The 23,129-nt window shown below is 38.9% G+C and overlaps 1 protein-coding gene across 1 annotated transcript in view; it reads left to right on the plus strand.

The window, feature by feature from the left end:
- Positions 1-18,389, plus strand: part of DCDC2 (doublecortin domain containing 2) — a 65,241-nt gene extending 46,852 nt beyond the window's left edge. Inside the window, exons 8-10 of the mRNA XM_010194247.1 lie at positions 2,771-2,871; positions 16,675-17,016; positions 18,282-18,389. Coding sequence (XP_010192549.1) covers positions 2,771-2,871; positions 16,675-17,016; positions 18,282-18,389 — 551 coding nt within the window. The remainder of the gene's footprint in view (positions 1-2,770; positions 2,872-16,674; positions 17,017-18,281) is intronic.
- Positions 18,390-23,129: the final 4,740 nt, after the last annotated feature.

A 23,129-nucleotide genomic window follows, 5' to 3' on the forward strand; every position in this document is an offset into this window, starting at 1 on the left:
CTATTTCACTTTAGAGTGCTTTCCATGCAAGACAATGAAGAGTGTTAACCCTGATATATGCTGGAAGGCTGTGCAGACATCTTTTCAGCTAATCTCTTTTAATTTGTGACCAGCCTTCTGAGCAAACATCCATTAGAAAGTGCGTGGAGGAACTCCCCTGGGGATTTCAGGTTTTGCTTATTGAAATCCTCATGATACTAGCTTTTTGGGCCCACAATTTTGAATGGGAAAGTTGGTTACAGGTAGAAATGTATTGTTTTCTTCTCTCTCCCTCACTCCCTCCTAGTTTCATAATTAAGGTTTTTGAAAATACTGCATGTCTGTCTCCGTGTGTGGAGTTTAGTTGCTGGGTTATTCAGCATAGCCCTGAGGATGTTCTGCTGTTCTAAGGAGAGATGCTTTAAAATTGAGAATCCTCAGCTCTTGAGATGAATTTTTTGGATTTAGCCTCCAGGGCCAACAAATATTCATCTCCCTTGTACCTCCTCTTTTGCCCTGCCAAAGAAAAACCTGATGAGAATTACCTCTGCACCAAAGTCCTTTTATCTCTAGAGGCCAGACAGCCCCCATTTTGGTTGAGAGACTTGAGGATCTTGAAGGCAGAGGTGTTATTACAGAGTCTAAATGGAATGGTGGTGATATTAAATGCATGTCTTTCAGATACTGATTTGACTTTTTATAGTTCAGTGAGCCAAGGAATCTAGGACAAGGTTATTTTCTTAAGGAACTTAAGTGAATGCCTTGAATTAGGAGAGTCATCATGGTGGCTTTCAAGGAAGACATTACGTTCTCCTTTCAGAATATATATTTCCTCTATATCTCAATGGAATGTCTATGATGAGAGGCAACAATGATAATATCAGGTAAGAGAAATAGAACCTTCTGTCCCTTAAGAGCTCAGAAAAATGGGAAATGTGAGGTTCATTGATTATTTGAAAAAGTACATGCATTCCGATGCATTTTGTTGCTACTTTCTACCACTCCATGTGCTTACTGCTGAATTTGTCAAGAAAGTTGTCTTGGCGAAGGTGGTTTGTAATGAGATGCATACACATAAATTGTCCAAGATTTACCATACTGCAAGCAAATATTGGGTGTCCTTAGCTGATTTCAGTGGAACATACTACAACAGATACATTGTATTTAATAATCCACAAAAAAAGGAAATTAAGAACAGAAAATTATTATTTCCATGCTAAGTATGAAGATAGGACCTTTTTGAAGATATGTGAGTTATTTAGGATAAGAATCCAACTAATGATGCTGAGAACCCTGTGGTATTTCCAACACCAGTACTTTCAGCAGATGACAAGTAATATAGATCTTTTAGTGGGGTGGCAAGGTTCCTGATGCTCAGGTACACAAGCTTGCTGTGTCCATCAGGAAATCTCTCTCCTAAAGATGGAGCCAGCAGTACCACTCTGGAATATCATTGTGATGTTCCATAGGCTTCCCCATTTCGGCCTCTGCATTTCAAACTGTGAGAATGGCTTTAAAAAAGTCAGTGGTCTGTCAGCTCACATGCAAGGCCATCTGGATGAGCTGGCACCTCCCCTCCAGTCAGCCATTTGCAGTGGTATGGTATGCCTCAGAATTTTGTTCCCAGGGTAAACTCTTTCCTTGGCTCTCACAGTGATGAGAAAGTAACTGGGAAACTAGCTTCCAAAGTAGTCAGTGCCGACTCTTTTGTGCAGGTGGATTCTGGATTTCTCTAAGTCTTGGGGTTTTATCCATTCTTTTGCCCCTTTCTCAGTGGTTCTGTGAATGGTTCAGTGCTTCACGAGGACTGTTCACAGTGTCCAGCAATGTAGATCAGTTTGCATGGTCAGGTGATATTATCCAGTTGATATCCTTTTATGAAGAATTAAGAGGCAATCGAAAACAGCACAAAGGTTTTTTTGCTCTTTTTTATTGTGTTGAGTGCAAACATGTAAGCATAGGACTCTCTGTCTTTCCTAGATAGATGGAGAGAGAGGGAGATGGTTTGGAGTAGCCTGTGCTTTTAATTTCTGGGTTGTTTTCAATTTCTGGGGTGAGGGAGAGAGGAATGTGTGTCACTTGGAAATATTTTCGTTTCACTTTCCTAGTTAGCTGATACTGAAAGACCCACATTAGAAACCTCAAAGACCCTTAGTTATTACTTACATTTGGGGAAAAAAATTACTCAAACTAAGTGGTGTAAAATCTTTGCACATTTTAATATCATTAACCTTGCTAGCTAGGAGTATGTGCTTTTTTAAAGTAGATGTGAAGTTTCATCTATAATTCTACTTGCATGTGCCCAAGGGTGGGGAGTAACATTAATTCCACTGTTTCTGTTAATCTTTTACTCCTTTCTGGTTCACCATGTTTGTTATTTATTCAGAGCCTGAGATTTTTGCAAGAAGTATTTTATAATACTAATTACTAGAGGGTACTATCATTGACTGTAGAAATAGAAATAGTATGTTGTTGTAATGTATTAAGTTCAGATTTACTCCTGACCTTTGTCAGAGGTGAAGGAACGTCAGATATAGGACTTTGTTCAGCCTCTGTTTCTTTTCCTTTCCCGAGATGGTGTAGCATCTGAGTATTTGTTCTTAAAAAGAAAAGGAAAACAAAGTGACAATAATGAAAGGCTGAAAACTGCATTAAAATCACTGTAATGGGAGTGATGGGTCACCTCAGAAACCTGCTCTCAGAAACAAAACTGACTGCAGTTCAGCAGTTGCGCCACACAGTGTCACAATTGGACTTCACTTCCCTCCACTCTGTCTCTTTCTCATTGTAGGTGAAGATATCTACAAAGCCAGTGAAGAGCAGTCTGAAATGTGGGGGGCAGCTGAAGTGCAGGAAGATGAAGATACTCGTGTAGAAGTTCCGCTGGACCAGGTATTGATCGAGCTTTAAATAAATGGCTTTTTTAGGGTCACAGGTCATGTGTTGTTTTTCTTTCCCAAGTTTGTTCAAGTGTACAGTGTAATTCTGTAAGGAGGATTGTAACAGCTCAATGATAAGGCTTCTTTTCTGGGAGCTTTAGCAGATCTTTCTTTCTCTGTTAATGTGTCAAATATTAGTTACCTTTTCATTATACATCAGCTTGAGAACTGCTCTGAGAGCCCTTATACGGCCTTAGAGAATCAGGACTCCCTACTTACCAAATAGATCCCCCTGGATTGCAGTCCCTTTATACTGGTGAAGCAGAGTAAAGAGACTATGGTACAGAATCAGGGTCAGAATTCCTGCAGTCCTGAACCACAGATGTGGATTTCTCTGATTTTTATTAAAGCTGCCAGCACTTTCCTCTGTTGGAACAAGAAGATACTTATTTGGCCAACTTTTTCAGTGTAAGACTTATGTGCAATAAATAGGTCTTGATAACTAAACATGAGATTATATCCTCTTTGTTTTACTTTGATTTGTTTTTAAAAGAAACTCCTGTGAACTGAAGTAATGCAGGGAATGGGTAAGTTGAAGTTTATTCCAATGAAGTGGAGAGTAGAACTGGTGAAATTATTTTCTGAAAACTTACCTTTTTATTTTTTACCTGATAGTGAATTGCTCACAAGACAGTCCTCTTTTTCATCTTACAAGTTTGTAGGAATTTGCCAACTTGTTCAACTTTGTGTTCAGTCCACAAGATGAGCACAAGCAATGTGCTGACTCGAGCCTTGTGAAGTTCAACAAAGAGAAATATGAAGTGGGGTGCCTGGGACAGGGTAACTGCATTGGTACAGCATGGGTAGGCTGAGGAGCATCTCTGCAGCTCTTGTGGGTAGCCATTTGAGAATGAGTCAGCAGTGCTCCCTCTTGGTGGTGAAGGTTGACTGTGCAGGTCAGGCTGCATTTGTAAACACACAGCCTTTACACTTCAAGGGAATGGATTATCTCCCTTGACTTGGCACTTTTGAGGTTGCGTCTAGAATATTTTGTCCAGTTTTGAGTCCTTCCCAGTACAAGAGAGGTATTTACAAACAGGAAACAGTCCAGCACAGCAACACACATTAGGGGGATCTAGGAGGCTAGAGCCTATGACAGAAAGAAAAGCTTAAGGAACTGTGTTTGTTTCACCTTATAGACTAGGCAAGAGAAGGCAGATCAAACTGCACCCTTCAGCTACAGGTGGAGTTACAGAGAAGATGGAGCCAGCCTTTTCTCTGTGTTGCGCAGTGAAAGGATGAGGTCAGAATTTGCAGCAAGGAAAATACTAATTGGACATAATAAAAACATTTTCAGCAGTGAGAACTGTAAACACTTTCCTGTCCGAGGAGAGTGGGGGATCTTTGCCTTCAGTGATTTTTAAAACTCAACTGGACAGAGCCTCAACGAACCTATTTTTACTCTGGAGTTGGTCCAGCAGGGCAGTGGCCTAAATGATCTCTAGAGCAGTTGTCTCCAAAGTGGAGTGGGCACAGCCCAGGCGGTATGGAAGACAATCCACTGGGGTGCAGGAAGAAAATGTCAGGACTTCAGTAGTACATGTATCTAATTTGAAATAAGTAAGTATGCATATACTGGGGATAGGTGCTAAAATAATTTCTTACTGATGGAGTATGCAATCAAAACAGTTTGGAGACCCCTGCTTCAGAGGTATCTTCTAGCCTAATTTTGCTGTGATTCTGTATTTGTTAATCTTTGAATATTTCAGTCCTATAATCAACATTTTTTAGTAAGGATTTTGTGCTTACTATTTAGCTGGCTGAATTTTTTCAATTTATTTCAGTTGGGTAACAGAATATTAGACATATACATTTTTCTTTTCTTCTGCCTTTAAAAAATGCCTGAGGGGAAAATAGACAGAAGTTTTATGATCTTATACTTTGTTTTAATTTCTGCCTGAGATACCAATGTGTACATTAACAAAAGCCACATAGGAAGTTGCTGGTACAGCTATTTTGAAGAATGATGCCATACCCATCTGAAAAAAACCAAACAACTCTTGATCCCTCCATTTTATTTTAGGCTGCTGTTACTAAGAATCATCATTCTCAGTGATTTATACACTTTAATGGGAAGGAATGTTGCTTACCTATTTTATAGATATTGTTCTTGAAGATGCATGAATCAGGTAAAAGAAATGATGCTCATGAAAGAGGCAAGAGCATGACTGTTCTGGTCCCTGATGTATGGAATACTACAGCTCTGTCTTTTCACAGCAAATACTTGCCCTGGCCTTAGAGACTTATGTGCTAAACACCATAGGGCTCATCAGCCCTGTTAAATGCAGTTGTCCTTATGAGGTGTTGTGATAATTAGAGTGTGTTGGGTTGTACTGATTGTACTGACATTAGGGAAGAACATGTCACCTGTCGCCTTAATCTTTGTTTCTTATGACATCTGAAGTACATTCTGCCCTGCTCTTGACAGCGTAATAATCGAATTGAGAAATGATTAGCCTCTTCATTGGCCTCTGAAGGTGCATAAAAAATTCCTCTGGGTAGCATAAAGCATTTGACAGTGTAAATTGGGTTTTCAGGCCTTAGATTTTAGGTTGACTGCAATTCATTTGAAATCCAAGAGCCCTGGAGATGGCAACCTTACTTCTCCATGGAGATGCTACAGGGAACAGCTCTGCCAGTGGGTCTCACCTGTTTGCCTCAGCCAGAAGATGGTGACTGTCGCTAAGGAGGGGCAAATAGCTAACTCTCCACTACTTCTTCTGTGCTTGGTAGTGATAGCTGTGGTTGTTGATTAAGTTGCCAGTGACCATTGGTTGTGCTGGCAAGTTTGCAACACTGGGAGCTTGGTACCTTTAAGCTCCTGTATGAAGGCTCATGCATCGTCCTCAAATGGAAATATTTTTCAGGTGGTACCAACTGATTTTGCTACCTGGACACAGAACTGGAAGCAGGTGTGTTTGAGGAGGGAAAAAATATCAGCAATGCATGCTGCTAATAATCTGATTTTCGTATTTTCAGAAAAACCAAACAAAGCACAAAAATTTATTGCAACTCAAGCCATGGTTTATTTCTCACCTTAAAACTTGCTGTATAGTTTCCTAGGTAATCTGCCAAGAAGCCAGGTCCTTCTGAGCAGCCCTGAGCTCTTTTTAATCCCAGATAACTGAGGTTACTCAGACCTTGGAAGCATTTAGCCTTTTACATGTTCAGGTTCTTATTAATGACCACTTTAAATTGTTTTAAATTCTGTGATGTAAAGCTTTGCAGCTTTTTCTTATCTGAACTACAGTTTCTGTTATTGCTAGAAATATGGAAAAGGACAGCCAGCCAGGGCTTGACTGTCTTGAATAAAGCATAAATATTTACATGCCAGCTTTCACTAGAACACTGACACTTCTGATATGCTATCATTTCCATCAGCCACATAAATGAGGTGGTGAAGATAGAGCTTAGTCTTTTTTCTTTGTATACACCTTCTCTCTCTTGCCATTTGAAGTACATGGTTGAACAAATGCCAGATTAGCCATTAACTAAACTTAGTGTAATATGGGCTAGACACCCGCTTATGTCCTGTTCTGTAAAATGCTGTCTGCCAGCTGAGAACACATTAAAAGCACAGGATTTGCTGTGCTCCAGACTAGCTGACAGTTGTAATTGAACATCAAGGAAGAAAAATCATTGTTTTGCCTCAAACCAAACCAGACCCTTCTGTTCTATATTCTGTACTGAGACTTCAGCTTCCAAATACAAAATGGATAGTTTCTGCTTTTGACATGCAGACTTACTCCAGGTTGGTTGTTTACATCACTGTGTCAACATCCATGGGAACTGATGACAGACTATGAAATCAATTGTGCAAATAGCAAGGGAACAAGATGGTTTTGTCGCAGATCTTGGTAGGGAGGCAGCAAAGCAATACAAGTTTCTTATTTGAAATGGTAATTAAGTGTGTTGCTTTGAGTTTGCTGTTAATAATATAAATATGTTCAGAGTACCTCTTTCTGAGATGGGAAATTTTGTTACAAACTACTACTTTTTCTTTAATTTTATGTGAGTTGTGATATACAGAAGCAGCAGTTGGTAGTAATAGTATTGAAAAAACACTGCAAGTTTGCATTGGTTTATGCATTTCCATAACCATGGTTGTTTTTCTCCCACACTGAGCCCTTGGGAGGTGGGGTAGGCATGAGAGTTATGAGATATGAAGTTGTCCAGTGCATGATCCCTATGAGGAATTCAGGCATGTTGTTGTGCTAGCCTACTTTGCCGTGGGGTATATCATGCTGCCTATTAAGATGCAAGTGATGTAGGATGAATCTGGACTTTTTCCCCTCCAGATTCATCATCCTCATCTTCCTCTCTTTCTGTGTTCATTTGTAAAAATCACTGGATGATAAATTTGTCTAACGGCCTCTGATTTGTTTGGGTTTTGTTTTTGGGTTTTTTCTTGGTTCTTTCACCAGCCATTTGCTGCCCATTATTACAGGCATTGGCCACTGTTAATGCAGTCCTGATGCCACTCATTATTCTCCATTTCCTGGGCTGTGATGTGATGTGAGACTGTGTAGCTCCCCTAGGTGCTCTCTCTGTAGCTGGAGTGTATCATCAGTAGCAGAAAACTTTCACCTTTCATTTGCAGTTTTCATTATGGAGTTTACATTTTGCTTTAGAGACTCAAGATTCACCTCAGTGAACAGAACAAAGTGTTTATCTTCCCTGTTGCTGAAGGCAAAATGTTAAAGTTTGCATTGATTCAACATTAAAACAGGCTGACTGCTCAAAGAGACATTCCTTGATTAAAAAGGCTAGAACTTTTAATGTGGAAATGTTTTGCACTAAATTAGTAAGGATTTCAAAATGGCATTTGGAAAGAATACATGCAAAACTTTCTATCTTCCAATTTTGCTACAAATAATGCAGCTGTAATTTATGTCTTCTAGATTTTGAGTGCTGACAAGCAGATAAGATTTTTCCCTGCGTGTTCTTCTTTCAGCTCCACTGATTTACACTTATTTTTTTTAATTGTTTTGTCTTTGTGAGATAGGGAAACTTATTCTGGTTGGTTCCTTGCTCCTCAGCATGAGAGCAGAGATCTTCCCTCGATCTGCATTGGATGACTGTGATATCTGAAGTTACAGCAGCAAGGTTTGATGTTTTCTTTGGAGTCCTGTTTGGCTTTCACTTCTTTGGAGTGAAGCCTGCAAACATAGTTCTGATGTAAAGACAGTGTTGATACCACTTTGAAAAAAGTTACCTCTCTGTATGCACCTGTCCTGAAAAAAACTACCAATCCTAGAGGAGGCAATTTCTCAAATTGCTTAACTTTTAGGGCTTTTTCCATTCACTGTAGAAGAGTCTGTTTCTGGGGAAAAAAACCCCAATTCTGTATTTTTGCAACCCTCAGTAGGACTTCTTTTTAAGTATTATCATTATCTACAGAGATGCTGAACAGATCATACTGTATTGTAGGGTGTGAAGTTTAGGTACATTTTAACGTACACATAGAAAATGTTATGGAAAAACTAGACATGATTGTCAGTGAAATAGATGGGGAAAATATTGTTGGCTTATCAGACTCACAGAGTGGTAGGGGTTGGAAGGGACCTCTAAAGATCATCTAGTCCAACCCCCCTGCTAGAGCAGGATCACCTAGAGAAAAATCACACAGAAACACATCCAGGTTGGTTTTGAATGTCTCAAGAGAAGGAGACTCCACAACTTCTCTGGGCAGCCTGTGCCAGTGCTCTGTAACCCTCACAGTAAAGAAGTTTATCCTTATGTTTAAATTGAACATCCTGTGTTCCAGTTCGTGAACATTGCCCCTTGTCCTGTTGCTGGACAAAACTGAGAAGAGCCTGGTCCCATCCTCCTGACACCCGCCCTTTAGGTATTTATAAGCATTAATGAGATTCCCCCCTCTGTCTCCTCTTCTCCAGGCTAAACAGACCCAGGTCTCTCAGTCTTTCCTCATATGGGAGATGCTCCAGTCCCCTCATCTTAGTGGGTCTAACTGGACTCTCTCCAGTAGTTCCTTGTCCTTATAGAACCAGGGTGCCCAGAATTGGATGAAGTATTCCAGACATGTCCTCACCAGGGCAGAGTAGAGTGGGAGGATAACCTCCTACAACCTGCTGGCCACACTCTTCTTAATGCACCCCAGGATGCCATTGGCCTTCTTGGCCATCAGGGCGCATTTCTAGCTCATGGTCACTCTGCTGTCCACCAGGACTCCCAGGTCCTTTTCCCTGACCTGCTCTCCAGTTGGTCAGTCCCCATCCTGTACTGATACACGGGGCTGTTATCCCCCAGATGCAGTACCCTACACTTGCCCTTGTTGAATTTCGTTAGGTTTCTCCCTTCACAACCTTCCAGCCTGTCCAGGTCATGCTGAATGGCAGCACAGCTTTCTGATGTGCCAGCCACTCCTTCCAGATTTGTATCATCAGCAAACTTGATGAGGGTACACTCTGTCCCATCATCCAGGTCATTGATGAATACATTGAACAGAGCTAGATCCAGTACCGAACGCCAAGGAACACCACTAGGCACAAGCCTCCAAGTAGACTCTGCCCCACTGACCACAACTCTCCGAGTTCTTCCCCTCAGCCAGTTGCCAGTCCACCTCACTATCCAATAATCCAATCCACACTTCTTAAATTCATCTGTGAGGATGTAATGGGTGATGGTGTCAAAAGCTTTGCTGGTCAAGGTAGACCACATCCACTGCCCTCCCCTCATCAATGCATCCAGTTATGCCATTGTTAAAGACTGTCAAATTGGTCAAGCATGACTTCCCCTTAGTGAATCCATGCTGACTACTGATAATCCTCCTTGTCTTGACATGCTTTGAGATAGTGCCAAGAACAAACTGTTCCATTACCTTTCCAGGATGGAGGTGAGGCTGGCTGGTCTGTAGTTACCCAGACCTTCTTAGCATTTTTGAAGACTGAAGTGATATTGGCTTTCTTCCTGTCCTCAGGAACGTCTCATGTTCTCCAGGACTTTTCAGAGATGATGGAGAGTGGCTTAGCAATGACCTCTGACAGCTCCCTCAGTACTCGTGGATGCATCCCATCAGGGCCCATGGATTTGTAGATGTCCAGTTTACTTAATTGTTCTCTAACACAGTCCTCTTCAACCAAGGCAATGTCTTCCTTTTTCCTGAATTCCTCTGTGGTCTCAAAGATCTGGGACTCCTGTGGGCTGGCCTTAGCAATAAAGACGGAGGCAAAGAAGGCATTTAGTAATTCCACCTTCTCTGTATCCTCTGTCACCAGGGCACCCACTTCATTCAGTAGTAGGCCCACTGTTCTTCTAGCTTTCCTTTTGCCTCCAGTGTACTTAAAGAAGCCTTTCTTCTTGTCCTTGACCTCCCTTGCCAGGTTTAATTCCAAGGAGGTCTTAGCTTTCCTTGTTGCATCCCTACATCCTCTGACAATATTCTTGTATTTCTCCCAAGTGGTCAGCCCCTTCTGCCATGTTCTATAAACTTCCTTCTTCCACCTGAGTTTATTCAGTAGCTCTCTACTCAGCCATGCAGGTCTCCTGGCTCCCTTAATTGATTTCCTACTCATCGGGATGTTCTGATCTTCAGCTTGGAGGAAATGGCGCCTGAATATTAACCAACTCTCTTGAGCCCCCCTACCTTCTAGTGCCCTATCGCATGGGTTTTCTCCAAGCAGTTCCTTGAAAAGGCCAAAATTATCCCTTCTGAAGACTAGGGTTGTGATCCTGCTTGTTACTCTGTGACTACTGCACATGATCCTGAACTCCACCATCTGATGGTCACTAAAGCCAAGGCTGCCCCCAACCTTCACATCCTCAACCAGTCCCTTCTTGTTTGTCAGTACAAGGTCCAGCTGCACTCCTCTCCTTGTTGGCTCCTCCACCACCTGCATCAAGAAGTTGTCATCAGTGCACTGCAGGGACCTTTTGGACTGCATGTGCCTGGCTGTATAGCCTTCCCAGCAAATGTCAGAGTAAATGAAGTCCCCCATGAGACTGATTGTGAGGCTACTTTCAGCTGTATGTAGAAGACCTCGTCAGCATCCTGATCAGGTGGCTTGTAATAGACAGCCACAACAGTGTCTCCCATATTAGCCTGCCCCTTAATTCTTACCCACAAGCTCTCAACTTGCTCTTCGTCTGCCCCTGGGCAGAGCTCAATATGTTCTGGTTGCTTTCTCATATAAAGGGCAACTCCACCATAATGCCTGGTTGGACTGTCTTTCCTAAAAAGGACATAGCCATCCATGACAGCATTCCCACCATGAGTTATCCCACTGTGTCTCCATAATTGCAATTAGATCATAACCCTTTAACTGCACATAGATCTTTAATTCCTCCTTTTTATTCCCCATGCTGCGTGCATTGGTATACAGGCATTTCAGAGAGGGAGTTGAGCATGCAGCTATCACCCTAGAAGGGTGGAAGGCCTTCTGATTATCAACATAGCAGGTATCTTGAAGAACCTTTGTTCTCGCTCTTATTGGCTAAGCTTATTCCCCAGCTGGACTTAGGTAAAAAAGTAAGGATCTGCTCAGATGTTTTCTTCTCTGCCATGGCCATCTTGTGATAAAGGAATTATGCATGCATCCAGTTACCACACAATAAAACTGAGGAATGGAGTTTGAAAAGGTGGGGTTTTTTCCGCACTTCAAGTTATATAGTTTTGATTCATTCCAGTTAGACTTCTGCGTGCTCTGATCCTATGAAAAATTAGACTCTTTGCACTCAGGTGCTGCACTTTTTGTAAATAAATAATTAAATAATGAATCCAACCCATAAAAATGTTGGAGTTTAAATGTTGTGGGAATAAACACTCTTTTGCCTCCAGGAACAACAGCACATTTACTATGTGGGATGTCTAAAACTGATGAACTCTTAGCTATTCATTTGCTTGTTTTTAAGAGCCTGGGATTTGTAAATGATGTGGAAGAGAAGAGTGCTGCTGTCACTTAGCAACCCTATCTAGTTCGGGAACAAAATGTTTTGCTGTTGGAATCTGTGCAGTGTGGCTACAAAGCATTCCTGACTGAGTAGACACAGGGACAGCTCTGTTCTGGAGAGGTTTGGTACAATCAAATTTAAGTGTACCTAAAGCTGCATTTGTGAGATGTATTCATGCCGGTATTTGTGACTATTAAGATTTTTGTTGTCTACCTCATTGTTTGTCTGTTGTGACCATTAGCCAGGTAAACATTTCCAAATAGCTTCAATAAAGCAAAATTATGTTTTACATTAATGGTACAAAATAATTTCCACCCGAAATAATTTGTGATACTGCAGTTTTCAATATTCTAGTATCAGTCATGTATAACACCTTCTAAGAGGTTACATTAGCATTACATTAGAAGAAAGAAGCTTCTTCTGAAGTCTGAAGATTTCCTGACTTAGTTTTTGAATGATGATGGAATTTGGTAGTGTAGCTCTTAATGAATGATAGCATGATGAGTGTAATTAGAATACATCTTTATTTTTTAAATGCCATATTTTTGCTGAGATTAAAAAATACCATCAAGCAATCATACTTCTTGAACGCAAAATGAAATTCACTCTGTTCCTCATCAACCTGTGAGTAAGTCAGGTGGTTTCCAGAAGGCAAGCTGGGTCCATATTTCCAACATGAAGTTGAGAATGACTTCAGTTGTTCTATGTGCCTTTTGTTGAATATGCTTTTCAATATACATATACAGATCTTTTGTCAGTGAGTCTTTTTATTGCAAGTCCATGACAAGCAAAGAGTTGTGCTCATGATCATGAAGGAAGTTTGAAGATTATTCTAACTAATAAAGTATCATCTTCACTTAAAAGATGCAGCCAGCAATACAAGAAATATGGTTACTCCCTATTTTCTTGTAACCATTCAGAAGGCAAAATTACAAACTTTACCATGAGTAGTTCTGACTATAGGAGTAATGAGGATAATCCATCACAGTCACCAGAAAAGTCCCTTGTCCTAGAAGTCGCTCAGTTCTCCATGAAAATTACCTGAAGGAATAAGAATGTAATCACCTCATGCTTCTCTGGTCTCAGGTTTATTGCTGTCAGGTTCAAGCTGTGCTGCTGTTTTTTGTGATGTGGATACAGGACTAAAGTCACACAGCAACACTTATTCTGTAACTTGTTACAATACACATGTTTAGTTGCCCTGGGCAACAACTGGCTGGATACTTAAATATGAATTTTTGAAGAGCTGCTGTTATGATCTGTTATGATCCTGGAATCTCTCACGTTGACATATTGATATTAATATTTGATGCCTGTGTTCATTTAGTTGTGTTATAAAGTGGTGAGAGACCTCAGTCACTCAGGCCTGAAGATATAATTGGTTCTCTGTATTTGAGACATCCTGAGCGTTTACTGGAAACCCAAATGCAATATACTTGTATGACTTCCTGTGAGCCAACACAGTGGCTGAAAGCTGAACTCTGACTTCTCGGGTGCAAGGAGGAGCAGCAGAGTCCCACATCTCTCTCAGCTACCCAGCCAATGCATTCCATATAGGAAGCTCTTACTGGGAATATTCTGGTTACTTAAAAGATGACTGATGAAAAGCTAGAAACTAAAATGTGAATTATTGCTGTTTTTCCTTAAGTATACAAGGTCATTGCTGACTTCTAGAAACGAGTCTGATAATTTCTGCAAGAACATGTAGATCTTAATCGGCATACCTGTTTTGCTTTCAATATGCCCGTCCTGATTTGCTCTGACTGAGAGAACACTGTTTGCAGTAACTTTGATGTATACAAAATAGGCATTTTGTACAGTTGTAGGTGGAGGGATGGCTGGAGTGTATTGAATTCAATTAATAAATTCCTGTTGACTCCAGGAGGCTTTGAATTGTACCCTGACCCAGCAAGCACTTTAATGTGGGCTTTAACTCACTATTTCAGGTTCACTGAAATCACTGGAACTGTCCAAGAAGGTAAAGTTAAGCATGTAAAGTATTTACAGGCTTTGGGCCATCAAAAACTCTGTGTTTCTCCCTTTTTCTGTTCCCTTCCTTGCACATAAACATTCTCTCTCCCTAAATATGAAAATTCTATTTTTTTTCTAAGTATATCTCTTTCTCGGTGAAGAAGGTGTACTTAAAATAGATAATGCTAATTTATGCATAGCTACTAGATCAATAAGATCTCAGTAGAAAGTATCACACTTTTTATGTGAAGAGCAATGTGTGATTTGATGGGTGATTTTGGCCTTCAGTTCCCTCCCTGCAGTCCTGTCTTAGGTCTGCTGTGCATTCTGAAATGCACTCTCTGTGGTCATATTAACATTTCAAAGCCTACCTATGACTCTGCATGCAGTGGGAGCCATACTGCATATAAGATTACCTTCCAGAAGGCCTTTTCTTCTGGATCAATGTTGATATGAACTTGTTTGAAATGCTCATTCTAATGTAGTGCAGCTTGAAAGGAGATTAAAGGAAGTACATATTTGGCTTTTAACATTATTAACTGTAAACATGACTTTTAATCTGTAGTAGTAATAACTATTGTAGTAATATGCTCAGCTATCTTGAAATTTTCAGTTACTATAAAAACATTGTACTTGCACTGGTGGGACTTGTTTTACTGATCTAGTTTTGTGCTATTATTTTTCGGGCAATTTAGCTTGACTGGTCAAGTTAAATTAGTTGAAATTTGAATTTTATTTCATGCCAGTTCCCTGTGAGCTTCCAGTGAGCTTCTGGGTACGGTTCAGTAATGCTGTGTTTAACTTCTGTGTTACTCAGTTTTAACTCTTCAAAAATTTGAATCCACATCTATTTTAGACAGATAATGTCTCATGAGTCTAGCTAGTGTAGCACCTTAGGCCGTTACTGTCTCTCGAATGTCCATTGTGCTTCTATGCCAAAGACTGTTTCCACAGCAGTGAAATGAGTCAAAGCATGTGCCTTAGCATATGTATGTTTACACCATGGTGTAAAGACTCCACATTGTCTTCTGCAGTTCAAAATGAGCCACTACAATAAAGCAGTTCACACAAAGGCAGATGTTCTCTTTTGATTGTACCCACTATCAGACAGGAACAAAAAGCTGGAAATAATATTATCTTGGAATACTACAACAGTTAACTGAGGAAGCCTGGGTTTACTTTTCTTCTTTTCTTATCCTTGCTTCTTTTGGTCTTTGTAATGGCTTAGCAAGCAGGTGCCATTAAGCAAATCCAAACCTGCTAACTTTTAGCTAGCAGTGTCTGGTGCATTTAATTTGTCCTGCCCTCCCTTGTTTCTGGTCAGAATCCAGAGCTGCTAATTTCCTTAGCAGACTTGAAACAAATTAGTAGGTCACATATGTAAGACTAACAGGTAACTTCTGATAATTTACAGCTCTACAGATTCTTTGCTATCTTTATTTGCTGGAGGTTACCAAAGTTGGGTTAAGTTTGCTTGGTAAGGTACCTTCTTTGAAGGTGTCTGTAAAGACTTGTCTTGTTTAGTTTTTATTTTAGTGTTATTAAGGCCAGTTTGATGTTACCAGATCAAAGTGAGTCAGGAAAGCTTGAATAAAAACCACACAGGGACTACTGTCCTTCAAAAATTACTCACAGAGCCATTATTTTTCTGCTCAGGTAACCATGTAGTATTTCTAGTAATCTGTCATTCTGTGGATTATTACAACACAATAACTTTTCCTTTTAGAAACTGTAAATGCTGTATTGTGCACTGGCATAATGAAGTTGTCTTATGTTGCTACTTCGATATCAAAGCAAAAGCAAGGTGTTTCATCAAGAGGCTTCAATCAGTTGTTGGTATTACTGAACTGGCTTTTCCTAATATGCTGAAGGTGATGAGAGAATAATTTTGAAATGTTAGTATTAGTGGGGGAAAGAGATTTTTAGAATATGACTCACAGGTCTGCAGCAGACAGCTGCCTGTATAAAGGAGCTGCTAATGACAGTAAAATTCCAAACACTTTTATTAAGAGATAATCTATTGCTCTCAGCTTGTTTGCTTTAGATTTAGTCTGATGAGGCTGTGTGGGAGGCAAACACCCTGTCACTCCTGTGGGATTTTTTTCCCCTTTATTTTCATTCAAATCTCAGCGCAAGTACATAAGTCATCTTGGCAATGGGGGCATTGGTTAACTGACTATTCAGGTGAATCTTCAAAGCTGAAATTGGAAGACAAATGACAAAAACTATCATATGTGCATCACTCTTCCAGGTTGTCATAAAATGATGCTGCTAGCAGCTTTATCTATAGTGTTTCTGCTTCAACATGGGACAAGACCCTGTTCCTCCTGTCTGCTGGTCTGACTCTACATAGGAAAAATTAATGGTGAAATGTCAAACAAATGCTAACCATGCCACCCTACATAGGGGTCTTTGGGAAGGGGAATAATGTTATGGAAGTGGCCAGTAGATCTACCTCATCTCTCTTGCTACTTTTCTGTGGATGCAAAGAAGACAGGCTGCACAACAGGACTGATTGGCATGGCATGGCCTGCTCCATAGGTAAAATGCTTCTTGAGGAACAGTTTGTGGGCTAGTGATGCGTGATATTTTATTGTGATAGGATTTTATAAACAAGTATGTACTAAATGCCAGAATGTCAGAGAACCTGGAATAGCTGGAACAAAAAAGCTGTTGCTATATTAATTAAATCTAGCTCATTCCAGTTGTTTTGAGTATGGTCAAATGGATTAACCCAATGTAATACATTTAAATCTCACTAACACATTTTTTAATGTAGAATAAGAGTGCATACTTACTCCCCAGTAATGATGTAATTGCATGGAGCATTCTGATTAAAAATGACTTTTAATGCTTCTACTTTTCCTTTCACCAGAGGCCAGCAGAAACTGTAGATGAAGAAGAAAATGCAGAAGAGGAAAATGACAGGGAAGAGGAAGCATATAAAGGAGAGGAAGAATATCCAATTGTGAATGGAGAGAAAAGTTGGGAAACTGTTAAAGGAAGAAGTGAAGTGGAAGACAAGAAGAAGAAATTAAATGAGAATAATGAAGATGAAGCAGAAGCAGATGTTGACCAAGCAGAGGAAGAGGAACTTATCCATTTAAATGGCAAGAAAAATGAAGAAAATGGTGAGGGAATGGAGCACTTCAACTACCAAGGTGATCTTCAGCCTGAAGAAGAAATAAAACATGAAAACTGTGACAGTCAGAATCAAGTGAGTGTTTATTCTTTTAGTTTGTTGTTCCTAATGTATTGTTCCTCATTCATCTCAGCCTTAGGCTTCTCAGCTAGTTTCTGAGTAGCTCACTCCGGATAAAGTCCTGAGAGCATTTACAAAAACTTCAGTTTATAGGAAAAGCTGGTTTCCATCTGTATAATCAGTTACATCAGTAATTACATTATATGCCTTCCAACTGAGAAAGCAGATGTTTCTCACTATTTGATGAATCTGCCTCTCCTGCTTTACTGAGTATGCTGAATTTTTTAAAAAAAGTAATTAAAAAATTCTTGCAACTTCCAGAAAAGCATAATCATGATATACTTCCACACTGCATCATCCTTAAGGACACAGCAGAAGGGTGCATTCATGCAAGCTCAGTGCCTCATTATGATGAGTTGACTTTCACAGAACTTGCATTTCATAAAGGGCTCCTAGTACTGCTTTGTGGAAATTTCATCTCCTTCTCTTAGAAATTGGAAAAGACAATGGAGATGAAGAAGATCATCAAAGCAAGGGGGTTTAGTCGGTTTAAAGGCAAGCATCCCATTAATTCAGGAGACATAGTGATACGCTGTTGGCTTAGATGGAGATATGCAGCCCAGAAGAAGAAAGTGGACTACCTTGACTCTCAGATGAACTGACCAGCAAACAGAATGTGGGAAAAGAAGTGTTTTGTTTGATGGGGGAAATCCAGATCTGTAAAGAGTGGGATTCTTGAGCATCAGAAGCAGAACAACTTGCTGCATTATCCCTGTCTATAGGCTGCTGAAGAACAGACTCTTCCTCTGCATCTTGTAACACTGGGAATAGTTTCTTGCACCTTGCAACTGGGCTTTCTTCTGTTTCTGTATGACACACGAGAACATTTTTCAATTCAGATAGCTGAGTGACGCGACATTTTCTTGGGCCCTGAATTTTTTCTATGCTAGATATATTGATTCTTTTGGTTTGCTTTAAGAAAAGCTGAGATTATTTATGGAAGTGGAGAAAGTGAGTGAGCATTCACTTTAAATGAATATGTGGATAACTGTTTGATGAAAGAACTTGGGGGAGGGAACCTCTAATTTGAGTACTTTCTCCTTTGGAAGGTAGATAAGTGTAAGATAAAGAAAAATGTTAATGTGATCACTCTCAGAAAATATTTTTCCACGTTAAGAATACCTTGTGGAAATTTTAGTATGAAGTGCTAGTGCTGTATTGAAATGATGTGAAATCTTTGTTCCCTGATGAAGTTAACAGTACTTGTCCTTTTTCTTTAGGTTGATACCCATCTTGAAAAAACATCCACAAATCCAAGGGTGACAATCACCAGCCCACAGGAAAGTGAAGAAAATGACCAGAGCAATGACTATGCTGCAGTTGCATAGATAGAAAAAATGTAATTAGCAGAAAATGAAAGGTTATAATACTTTAAAAATAAAGCATGGTTTTTTTGGTGATTGATAACTTATAATGGGAAGATAGGTTGAGCACTCACATACTGAGTCTTGAGATGATAATGTCATATGAACTGATAGAGAAAACAAACTTTAATAGCTACTAGAAGAACATTGAATTATTTTTACAACGTGAGATTTTCCAATAGAATTTGAGGGGGGAAATACAAGAGTACTGTATTAGAAATAAATGAACTATTCTGTGGTATAGAATGGTTAGCAGTAATAGAAGAACCACAACAACGACAGTGTTCCAGAAAAAGGAAAAGAACCCACCCAAATTCAACGTCAAAACTTCTTTGCAGATTTTTTTCAGAAAAGAAAAACAATTTTTCACTTTTAATGAGGACATATGTAGTTTTTCCATTAAAATTCCACACGATATGAATGATTTCCAGGCATAATATTAAGATACAATTATAATATGTTCCTCACTTAATGGACTAATGCCCACAAAAAATTGTCTACTTTAATGAGGTGTCAGTCCTAATGTTACTGAATGGTGGTTTTTCAATATCTTAATTAGAAGCGTTAGTTTTTACATGCTTAAATAGCACTTACTTAGCACTATGAATGTATGTAGACAGCCTACAATACTGCAGCTTGTTCCCACTTACAGCAAGAAGTTTTGTTGATTGTCCCGCACCAATTCACTAAACAGTGAATTGTTATTATAGTGGGAAAAAAAGTAAAGAAAGGGTATATAGCAGATTAGTTTCAAAAGTTGAGTTTGGGTGGATTTGTATGTGAATTCATTGTATGTGGAATTTATTTTATTAATGAAAAAAATGAGTAGGCCTGGATTTAGATTGAAATTGCCATGAAACCATTGCTGTCAATGGAGCCATTTTAATATGAAACATGTTAGGATGAGCCCGACAGTTTTCTGTAAAAGTTAGCAAGGATTGCTGCATTTAGGAATCCTTTACATAGCCTTAAAGGTTGGAAGTGTGTCATCATCTTTTTGAGCAAGCCAGTTCCTGATAGGCTGTGGCTTAATTTGCATTAGTAAATAAGCCATTGATCCACAGTATTAGTACTTCTAATGACACCAATTCCATTGCTCTTACTGCTTCTCCGTTAGTAATGGGAATAATTTGTAGTCCATAGAAATACAACCCTGAGCATAATTTAATTAATTACACAAAAGAAATAGTAGGTTTCCTTATCCTTAATGCTGATAAATTACTACTAAGAGAAACTAAATGTCAGTTTTGTTGATTTCATGCCATTAAGTCAAATGTTACATTTATGAACCAATTGAACTTGAAGCACTGTTTGAGGAATGTGAAGAACCACTTGTCATGACTGAAACTCATACAAACATATTCAGTTTTTCTACTAACTATTAAATATATTTTTCCAATGGAGTAGAAATAAACAGAGATCCTTCAGCATGTTTCTGAGTATTGGCAATGTAAGTTTAAAAAACATAATATTAAAAACCAGAGGAACAGGGTTAGAACAGTTTGCCCTGTGGCATCTCTGAATTGTCTACAATTTGTGTGTCCTTTGTTGAACTCTGTGACAAAGATCTGAGGGAATATTGCATTTCTGATCAGTTCAAAATAAGCTCCTAATTTAGCCAAGCTCTTAGACAAGAGCTGTGCTTCTTGTACTTGATACAGCAATAAAACCTATGCTCAAATGTCTTTGATTTCACTGGGATTTAAGACAACAGTTAAACAAAAATAAAAAACAACCAAACCTCCCCTCGCCTAAACAGGATGAATAAAATATCTGTATGCACTAGTGAGGAAAAATGACACATAACAATCCTCTAGGTACCTTTATCGTTAATCCTGCACTGGAATAATATATGCAGTAGAGTTAAAAGCCCTCAAACAATGCTTAACCAACCAGAGAAGGCATCTGTCTCCTCAGGGAGCTTAGGGGAATTTACCTCCTGAACCTTCTGTGCAAAGCTGACCAAGGAAAACGGCAAATGCTGCATCTTTCCTCACTTAGAGCTGAACAGCTCATGTGCTTACCAGTAAGCGTGGGCTTAAATGTGTTGCTGAATCAAGACAAATGACAGTAATCTTGTACCGACATTGCTATGGATGCTCTTTGCTGGAAGTTAGTGGTGTACCAAGTACAGGACTGTGCCTGCTGCCATCTTATTGCAGATTAAGACCTGAACAACCTGTGAGACGTTCTTCATCCTCAAAAGTTAAATTAACACCCAAAAATATCTAATGGAGGTACTTATTTTGCCTCAATATGTGGTACCTAGAAACAGTATTTAGAAGAAACTGAGAGATTTGTATGGTGATACTTTTCTCCGTTTGGTTTTTATTTATACCTTCCGTCTGCCTACAGTTTCCCACAATGTGCAGTGTCTTCCATGCTTAAAGGACTTAGAGATATCAATAAGAGTAATAGAAAAGCTTAAACTAAATTCTAGGGAAGTGGAATATCCATTTTCTTTCATGGGAACATGAAATCCCTGTAAGTTTTACTCAGCCTTTAAAATGTTTTCCCCTCTGTTTTCTTGTAAGAAGGACAGGATATGTTTCTTCAGAATAGCAAATCTGGAAATATTTGGAAATAGAGATATAACTATTTTATTATTCACCTTACAACACTGACAACATGAATCTTGTATCAGGTTCTTTTATATAGAGAAATTAGTTTATGCATAACAAATAAGTCTGATGTTAAAGTAGAAATTAAACAAGAAGCATAGCAGTGGTCTTGCTTGGTTTTTCTGTCTGGTTTTGCTGTGTGTAATGGTTTAACTCAGTTTTACATGACAAATACATTATTTTGTTAAGCTTGTTTTATTAAGATTATATTCAGAGGTTCTGAGGGTTTTTTAAGACTTGTTTTCTTGTTTTGGTTATATTTTTAAAATAAATTGCTATTAAAGAGAACTAGCATAGAGATAGTCCTGTGTTTTGTCTCATATCAAGGCCTGATTAATGTTAAATCTATCTTTGCATGACTGACTTTATAAACCTGGTGACTTTGCAGCTGATAGGATTGTTCCATAACTAAAACTTGAAGAAAAAAAAGAAAAAAAATCAAATTTAGCTGACAATTTAGCTGTTACATGTCTAAGTCTAACAATAACAGCACAGTAACCTGGCCACTGGTTTTTAATGTCATCGTTCAGGTTAGGATTGGATTGTTGGTATGTATATGCTGTTTATCTGATACTCAGCACATAACATGAGTTTTACCTGTTCATTGGCAGTGGCTGAGTGAACTACCAAAACTTCTAGGTGTCTCCCTGCTGAAATTCCTAATTTCAGCCAAGCACTAAAGCATATGCAGTTTTCATTAAATTTTATCTAATGCTTTGTTGCTTTGGTGCTTTGACATATCAGAGCCAAAATAAACTTAGTTTCCGGAAAGAAATGGGTGAAAATAAGGAAAATATAATCTCTACTCAGCCTCATCCAAAGTAAAGCAAAATAAACCTGCGGGTGAAAGAAAGAATAAGTATTCTGATTACTTAGAAATATGGGGAAAGGATTGTTGCTTGAGTATTTTGATTGATTATCCCAAGGGTACATTAAAATAATGGTTAGATAATAAATGTAAGTACAAAATTAAGTATCTCGAGGAAGGGTGTATTTGTTAAGTAGCAGCATCAGAATGATTTAACGGGATGCAGCTCAAGGATGTGTTGTTTTGGATGACTGATAGCCTTCAATCTAAGTTTAATCAAAAGAAGTGCTTTAGAGATAGCAATAGACAGTGAAGCTTTCTGCTCCCTTTAGATTATTGTGCACATGCGTATTTGTATGCACTAACTTTTAAACACATATGGGAACACTGTGACTGCATTTGCTGTGTGTACCCATGTACTGCACACATAAATAATGTGCATATATAGCACATATATGGCACGTATCTAATCTTGTTGCATTGTTAGTGATGGGAACAAAATTATTGACTGTAGCTGAATTTTGCTATAATTATATGAGAAAATATAGCTCCATCTAGAAATAACTAACCTCATCAAAAAGGGTGATATATCTTTTAAATTTATGTGTATACTTGGTGCTTTGCTGAGCCAAGCTCATATTGCTTGAAGCTCTGAAGTAAAATGGAAATAGCAGCCTAAAACAGACTGGGAGCTGCGTGGTTCATAAGGAAGTGGACAGGATTTGGAAAATTCAACAAAGAAAGTACAAGTCTTTACTATAACATCTGATACCAAAACTTTCAAAGGTCTTTAATACTAGCTACAGCGCAGGAAACATCTGATTTAAGCAAAGCAGTGTTTTGAAACAGTAGGCAAACGTCTAGCAACCTCTGTGGTTACTAGGAATGCATTTAAATGTTCCTATTTTTCTTGCAGTCACCTACAGGTGTGATGATACTTAGCTCTAATATTTGCAATTTTATAAATTAATCCCTAATTCAATTACACTTTTCCCTTGTCTTCAGTGGGACTGAAATGTAATTCAAAATACTGGTTTTATTAGTTTAGAGCTTCTACTAATCCTAAAAAGGTTTCAAAATCTCGTGTTTGATATAAACTAGAAGGAATATGTAAAATGATTCACAGTTCTGCATATCAAGAACATGTAGATTTGTTATCATGTTTAATAGATTTTCAAAGGCACAGGTTTTATGCATACTATTTATACTGAACTCTGATTAGTCTCCATGCATTTCAATGTAAAAACCAATGTCAGATCGCTCTTCTGTAGGAAT

The sequence above is a fragment of the Mesitornis unicolor genome, unplaced genomic scaffold (assembly GCF_000695765.1).
Source record: "Mesitornis unicolor isolate BGI_N332 unplaced genomic scaffold, ASM69576v1 scaffold3881, whole genome shotgun sequence".
NCBI lineage: Eukaryota > Metazoa > Chordata > Aves > Mesitornithiformes > Mesitornithidae > Mesitornis > Mesitornis unicolor.